Source organism: Neolamprologus brichardi, chromosome 3 (genome assembly GCF_056152115.1).
Source record: "Neolamprologus brichardi isolate AB-2024 chromosome 3, ASM5615211v1, whole genome shotgun sequence".
NCBI lineage: Eukaryota > Metazoa > Chordata > Actinopteri > Cichliformes > Cichlidae > Neolamprologus > Neolamprologus brichardi.
The window spans coordinates 32,065,408-32,073,778 of NC_142106.1; the positions used below are offsets into that span (position 1 = coordinate 32,065,408).

At 39.7% G+C, this 8,371-nt stretch overlaps 1 protein-coding gene across 1 annotated transcript; it reads left to right on the forward strand.

The window, feature by feature from the left end:
• The first annotated feature begins 3,553 nt into the window (after positions 1-3,553).
• On the forward strand, positions 3,554-6,671 carry LOC148104229 (thioredoxin-like). The gene is made up of 5 exons (XM_087839308.1): positions 3,554-3,712; positions 4,501-4,605; positions 5,081-5,146; positions 5,753-5,818; positions 6,361-6,671. Exons 1-5 carry the CDS (start codon positions 3,689-3,691, stop codon positions 6,421-6,423), a joined length of 324 nt encoding a protein of 107 aa, XP_087695434.1. The 5' UTR covers positions 3,554-3,688; the 3' UTR covers positions 6,424-6,671.
• Positions 6,672-8,371: the final 1,700 nt, after the last annotated feature.

Sequence of the window (8,371 nt, forward strand, 5' to 3'; positions counted from 1 at the left end):
TTGAATAAGCAACAAAACACATCAAACCATTTCATTATTTAATTAACAACAACTATAATAAAAGACTAAGTACATCCTTTCTGCTTCCGTAGGAATAATAAGAGTAAGCAGCAGCCATGTGCTGCTAATCAAATGTACTGTTTGATATAACACATGAATTCACACATAGCCCAGATAAGTGTATTACTAAGGAAGTGCAGCACAGCCAGGCTTTCTTTGCCTTATCTGGCTCAAAGGGAGCGCTGAATGTGCCATATGACATTTCTACCACACAAAATGATCCCCGTGAGTGACACCAACTGTGGCATTATTACATAATAATGACAAAATGGTGATTAAAAATGCATAAAGAACATAAAAATTTACGAATAAAATGTAAAACTATACCAAGTAAAACAAGACGCCAGTGCTTTAGAAAATAATTAGAGTGAATTTAAATGTAAATCTTAATTAAGCTTTATCAAACACACATCTGTGGCAATTTTGATATGAATCTCTTGATTTGTGAACATTTTAGTTATATCAGCTTTACTTTTGAATTACTGTTCTTATATTGAACCTGCAACCTAAAGGGAACCTGTAGAATCAGAGTAAAAGTATATAGCTATAATTTAACAGGTGACATCAGGATCATTTATTCATGAACACCACAAATAAACATTTAATAAATGTTTAGCTTCAGTTTTTTTAAACCCGTTTTTGCACAGCATTGGATGACTCATCACTTTCATATCTGTTACTATGAGGTTGATAACAGTGAACGGCAACATTTATTTATAGCTGCCATAAAAAAGAATCACCGTGACTCAAGGAAAGTCGTGGGTCATGACTCAGCACTTTGACGGCTTCCCAAAGAAAAGCAACTTTGGGCTGAAGGTTGAGGAGCTCCCTGAGCCCAAAGATGGAGGTAAGATGAGTTTGTATTTTCTCTTTAAGGCTTTAACACATGAATGAACTCTCTTCAGTTTTTGTTGAAAAACGAAACCCAGAGCACTTCAAATGTTTTTATTTTTGCAGACGTGCTGCTGGAAGCAGTATTCAGTGTCGACCCATACATGAGTTGAGAATAGAAAACTTATACTGAATTATTTTCATAATAATTAACACTCTTGATAAAACTACATTGAAACATATTAAAAATCATCTATAACATACAGGCCGTTCAGTCAAATCTACATGAAGGAAATAGATTTGATGATTGGAAGTCAAGTCAACAACACACAAACGCCTTTTATTTGTTTTCATGTGAGTCTGTTGTGTACTGAAACATGGCATGGTATTCATCTGCTGTTAATTAGAAAGCATTTGCTTCATTTTACAGTAAAAAACAAAACGGCATAGAGGTATGAAAGAGGAACTCTGTCATGCTGATTTAAATTATGATGACTTTGCTATTACTGTTATAAAGCCTCGAGCTGATCATTAGCCAAATCAGGCCCTGCCAAATACTCAAGTGAAGTGAGATCACCTTTCATGTGCTGAAACCTGAAGTGCCTTCACGCTGATAAAACAGAGAGTCTTTGAGTTGTCCCTGTGCACATTTTTCACTACCAGTTTCCTTCTCATCCTCATTGCGCGTTTATTCTACAGATGTCAATAAAGCCGCAGTGAGCAAGAATAAACAGAGTAAGACTTTCCTTGGCTCAACATCTCAAACGGTTCAGCAAATATCAGGAAAAACAAAGTTTCTATGCAGTTTGGATCTGGATGGGGTTTTCCTGTATTTTTCAGGGAGCCTAAAAAAAACAATAAGAATTTAAAAAAGAAAAAGACCTATCAAGTCAAAATGAAATCAACAATATTTCAATTCACTTGTGGGGGAGAATCCAGAAGTGAAGAGTAGAGCAGCTGAAGGCGTTAGACCTCATGGCAGTCAAAATGGGGAAGGGTCGGTGAGACTGTGAGAAGAAGAAGACCTGGGAGTATGAATGACATACAGCAGTACAGAGAGGTACTATGGAGCTTGAATTAACTGGAAAACAACGAAGCTGCTAAAAGACAAGTGTCATTAACAAATTGAAGAAGTTCTGGTGATGATGGGAGCAGCAGAGCTCTGGACCAACTGAAGTTCCTGTATGGACTTGTGAAGAAGGATGTAACCAAGCTGTGAGCAAGGATGGCAGTACTGTTAGGTGAGAGAGATGGATGTGGACGGCAGCGGCCACTCGCATAGGCTACATGTTAAGACTCTACATAGATTCACCAGAGAAGCATAAATCAGATGTAAGAGTTCAGAAAAACTAGCTGGAAAATGCTGGAAAACCTTTGGGTGAACGCTCTGATTTTGAGCAGTTCTCCTCTGCTTTATGTAATCAGCCAAAAACCCAGTGGACTAACAAAAACAAAGGAAGAGGCTGCCATCCATCGTGCATCTTCATATTCTGGTCTCACAGTTGTTGATGATTGAACGTAAAGTTAATTCAGATAAGAGCTCAGATTCTTTTCAGTATGGCTGTTCAGTAACAGGACATGCTTCTTGGAGTTATGAATTTCACTTTAATCTGATGACCTTCTTTAGTAACACTTGCCAAACTTTGTCTTTACGCTAGATTTATACTTGCCGTCGGTGAGCAAGCAGCCATGATGGCTGGTTTAACATCTGTAGAATGTGGCTGTTTAAACCCACAAAAGGGATGAAATCTCAAAATCAGCAACTGATCACAAATAAAATAAAGCTAATGCTGGTGGCAGTTGCAAATGATTATGCAAGCCCCCCGTCTGTCAAATCCCAGGTAGGGATGTTGAACCCTTGAGTGGAACCTGAAACTAGTGATTGAGCCCCTAAAGTCATCAGCTCGATGGAGCTGTTTTTCCATGAACTTCTACACAACCTGTAGGCTATTTCTACAGCAAAAGAGAGGAAATTTCATTGCTGAACATGTTGCACAGGTGACATCCTATCACCGAGCTCCTGAGAGCGACTTATTCCTTCACAAATGTTTGTAGAAGCAGTCTGCAAGCCTATGTGCTCGATTTTATACCCCTGTGGCCATGAAAGTGATTGGAACCCCGAAATTCAATGATTTACATGTGTGAGTGTCTCACCAGTACCGTAAACAACAGCTTCTTGTGTATTAACATATTTTCCACTAGAGGGAGATGTTGCACTGCTGGAGATCTCTACGCGCTGTGGCGGTGCACAGTTATTTTAGACACGAATCTGATGTGAATAAAATAATTATATGTGCTGCTTTTAAGGACCTGCCTGGTCGAGGGGATTGAAGTGCTCCAGATATAAGAACGCAAACACTGTTAACATTTTCTACGAGTTTCAGCCTTTTATCAGAAAGCTGTGGTGAGGGTCAGCTCCATGGTTACACAGGCTGCTGACGGCCTCTCTCAGTGGATGACTCCAGGAGAGTCTGTGTTTCTACACCTCGTTTCTCTGAGTCCTGGTCTCATAAGAGTGTATGAATGTGTGTGTGTGAGACTGGCTGAATGACCTGCAGAAAGCGCTTGGAGTTCTCGGCTGAGTAGAAATGCGGTATAAAAAAAAAAATCAATCTATTTATGGTTCAGCTCATTAAAAAGTTTTATTGTGTAAACCAATTGCAGAGACTTCCGCTTCGACTGCTGATGGCTAACTTTACGCAGAGTGTTTAAAAGCTTGGGGCGTGTGCTGACCGCAGGTTATTTCCAAACTTGGAGGTTTGTAGTTGTGTCTCGGAAACATTCGTCAGCATTAATCATGGTTCGCCAAGTGAAGAATCTGGTAAGTTGGTCTTGTTTTCTCTTCTTTTCGTGCTTCTGTCCATTTGTTTGTTAATGGATGTTTTTCGCACTATGGGTTTATAGCAGAGCAGCTGTGCCACAAGCGTAAAAACAGTTTTGGGTATGTACGTAGATTTTTAGAGAAACGCACCTTAAACAAGCTTTCCCAAGCTAATTGTAGTTATGGGTTGATTGTGTTGCATTTGTGTGGAAATAAACGTAATTTCAAATGAGTTTATAGCCTCAAACGACCACCACATCTGACATTTTCATTTTGTGAAAGGGGAAATTGAGCATGGAAACATTTAGACTTGAGGAAGAGTGGAGAAACCTCAAGAAAATCAGCATCGACATCAATTTCTGTGACGAAGAGAAAAAAATGCACCATGAAGACGCAAAAAACTACTTTTGGGGGAAAATGAGCTCGTGTTGATCTGCGTAAATTTTAAGCAAACACTTACATGCAATCTCTAAAGGCTTTTTTGAGCATGGGGAACCTCTGGTATATACCGTTAGGTTTGGTGTAAATCTTAACGAGCAGTGTAGACGTGCCATACAAAAGCTCACATTAGGCAAACTGAAAGTGAAATCTTTCTGGAGGAAGTGTTGGGCTGAAATCCTCTGTGTGTAAATACAGCTGCAGGCAGCGATCACGAGGAAATTGGACAACAACGCTGTAACAATCTATATTTTAATGTGAAACACTGACCTCTATTTTTTTGTTGTCAGGTTAATTATAAGATTCAAATGTATTTCAAACTATGTTGTTGGTTTTTGATTTCTCTCTAGGAAGAGTTCAATAACATCCTGAAGGAAGCTGGAAACAAGCTGGTGGTGGTGGACTTCACAGCCACTTGGTGTGGCCCCTGCCGAATGATTGCCCCAGTGTATGAGGTACATGCTGTCAAAACTAAAACGACTCCGAACTCTTGCATCTGCATGATGATCTGTGCTTCCACAATTGATGAGAATCTCTTTCTTTCTGTCCCTCACACATTACAATAACCTGTATATTGGGATGGCTCATGAGCCAGAGGAGTCACTATGGTACTAATGCTCTAGTCCCAGAGTCGACTGTCCCCACTCTTAGCATCATTTTGAGCCCTTTGCTCCAATAACCGCAGCAATGCTAAAGATGGCATTTCTTCAATAAGTTACGTTGTGAATTTTTTTTCAGCTATAAGTTAGATTTGACACATTAAGAAATTACTATTAAGATGAAAAACAACCCACATTTTTTTATGGCACAAGAAAACAAATTCAGACTTTTATTTTAGATGTTTCCCCTTTTGATCCTTCATAAGTGTGACGTGGCAGCAGATGAACTGTACAAGTTTGCATGTTGACTCACTGATCTTCTCTCCTGCAGCAAATGGCTGCGGCGCCTGAAAATGCCAACGTGATTTTCCTGAAGGTGGACGTGGATGCTGCCCGTGTGAGTCTGAGTTCGACTTACTTCCTGATGAGCCTGCAGAAGCAGTTGGATTACTTCAGCTGCTGCCAGGCCTGTGCTAGCGCAGAGATCCTCGACACGTCTCTGTACAGTTGTAAAAATTGCTGTCAAACATGTTTGTGGTTTTTGCAGCATTTTATGGAATTTTCTCCACTCTCACACCAGAATCAGAGGCACATGTGAGCACATCACAGGGCTGTGCACAAATTGTAAAGTAACCTCTTTTATTTATTGGGAGAATTATGAAAGGACTTGTTTGTGTTGCTTTGTCAGTTTGAGCTGTGGTGTGGGCTGCTCATTGCGAGCCATGTGTAAGAATCCACAGCCGGCTGGTGTGACAAATGAGAGTGCAGAAAGAATCAAATAAATTGCATAAAGATTAATTTCTGTGCTGTGGGAAAGGGGCAACACTGAAGTCTGAAGGAGAGACTGATCTTGGGTAGCTGAAGAAGCCCGTCTTAGTCACGCTATGCTTAATGGCTTCTTCTTAATTGGCCTCTCGCCACAGCTACAGCTACAGTCAGTCATAACGAGAGATCAGTCTTGATGACCCAGTGAGCTCATCTGATGTATTTGCTTCTCTTTCAGGATGTGTCCTCATCCTGTGGAATCAGATCCATGCCCACGTTCCACTTTTACAAGAATGGCCAAAAGGTAAGTCAAAATGCTACGTGTACCTGTCAGCTTGGTGCAGATGTTTGGCGTGTAATAGATTTTTGGACACATTGAGCCTTGTGCAATAATGATCATTCTAAAAATCTCAAAATTGTTTTCAAGTGACACACAGAAGTGATCTTTAATATAGTGTTTGGCATTCAGCTGCCGGAGAAAGGCCTCAAATTTTATGTTGCTTGAAGGATTCCTTCCTAATCTTGCACAATAATGCTCCAAAGGCACGTCATACATGAGTCACTTAGTATTTTCTAATGACAACAAAGGAATGAACCTTTCTGACAAATAGAGGCGAGCTCGCGACATTAAACACCAGCTTGAGGAGGCGCCTGTGATCGAAGCCAGACCTTCACTCGGTGGTCTCAGGATTAAACAAATTGAGTTAAATATCTCTCATAAATAAGGGTTTAGGTTGTGTGAAGCTTATTGTCTCCTATTTTACATTTTATCTAAGATAAATGGAAAATTATGTTTTGTTTTGGGGCTTTTTATGACATTTTTAACCCTCTATCCTTGTCTTTCAGCTCCACGAGTTCTCCGGAGCTGATAAAGCTACACTAGAAGAAAACGTGATCAAACTGAGATAAGAAGTCCAGTCAACACACGGCCATGTTGAAAAAAATAAAAATGCCTCACATTATCATCTGTACATGATTCATGAGCATGAAGTCTATCTTTCACAGGCAATAATATCTCTACATATCCTTTCCTGTCTTAACAAAATATGATGCTGATAACTTTTAACTTTGTTTTTCTGAAAGTTTGACTTTGATCCCAAACTGCTTTGTATGTTTTGTGTTCAACAAAGTGCATACAATAAATGGATTACATCAAATCAAGAGACTTGATGGTATTTTATGCTTCAATAAAAATGGGAGAATAGTTTACACACCCATCACAGCAGCAGCTTTGACGCATTGTACAAGTACAGCTTCATTTCACAAAAAGATTCAGAGTTGAAAAACACATTTAAGTTCTGTTTAAAAACTGCAACCAAAACGATTGTACGCAAACTTCAAGCGTCACAATCTCTTTTCATCTCATGTCAAATGCTTTGACTGAATTTTTACAATAATTTCATTAAAAATAACACCTCATTTTGCATGTGCATTTGTATACATGCATGTTAGCATGCTAATTAACCCTAAATGGACTGGAGCTGTAAAATGACAAAATTGAATTGTCTCGATGATCATACTACATACATGATTTCCACAGCCCTGTCATAGACTGGTGACCTGTCCAGGGAGCACAGCAGCTGGGATTGGCTGAATAACAGCCACCGCCCATGAAAACATTTCCAGAGCAGTTACTGTTGAAAACATCTGCACAGAACTTCATGACAATCCAGCTGATCAGCCTTACTCTTACTCATTAAATTTATCTTTCAGTCTTTTTCACCAGCGCACCATGGAGCAGTGTGAAAACCAGCAAACAACCAGATGCCACGTAGCATTATGCAGCAAAGGTTTGGGCAATTTGCATAGGAAGTTGGGCGACATCTGAGAACTGCAAGTGAGAATTTCTTGTGTTAGACCCTCCTACAGCCACCGAACTCACTTGTTCCCACTTTACACCAACAGGTTGTTGTTACTGTGCTTTCAAACACCAGCATTTGTGTCTTTTTTCAAATGTATGAACCGGTTTTTGATTAGGTACTGGTACAATGCCAATGAAACCAGTGGTTAAAACCGGCTTATCAGGCTGACTCTTTTGTTTTGTGTCAGTGAGCCTTTGTTTGAGCACAAGTGAGGAAGAGGACACACACACACACACCTGCACACACCTACACACAAACAAACACACACACCTACACACACACAACGAATATCAAATTAAGATTTGAGAAATGCTTTGTGTAACACACAGATAGTTTCTACTCTGAGTGTATCTCACACAGCCAGATGTGCAGCTATACAGTGAAGAAGATACTCAACAGAAATGCATTGAAATAGAAAAATATGAGTCTTGAGAACGAGGTTTGCAGCAGCTTTGGGCCATTTAACCTCACGCACACAAACAAAGTCAGTGCAAACACATCAGGACAGCAACAGTGTGCGCAGGGAGGCAGGAAAGAGCACAAACACAACCGCTGTTCAGGGAAATTTAGCCTGGATCCAGCCTAAGTTTTTAATATCTCATATGTAAAACATCTGAACGGTCATTTGAGTTTGAGACTGCACACAGGGACTCAGTGTGGAGCCCAATCTGTGTTTTGACTTTCTGTACTTGTGTACAGATAAGAACGAGTCCAACATGCACCAGACAGACAGATAAAAATGTATTTGTCCATTTGGTAATAATTTAAAGAGCAGCTCTGAAGTCCTCTGTGTTAGTCTGATAAATGCAACATTTCATCTTATTATAAAATAAATGTGATCAACAGGAACCTGATTTCAGGCTGATATAATTGTCTTCATGTTTTTCTTTCAAATGTGACCTTTCTACTGATTTTTAACCCTTTTCTTTATTTTATGTATAGCAGTAAACTATTTTTTAGAATGACTCACATAAAACTGGTGGGAGTCAGAATAA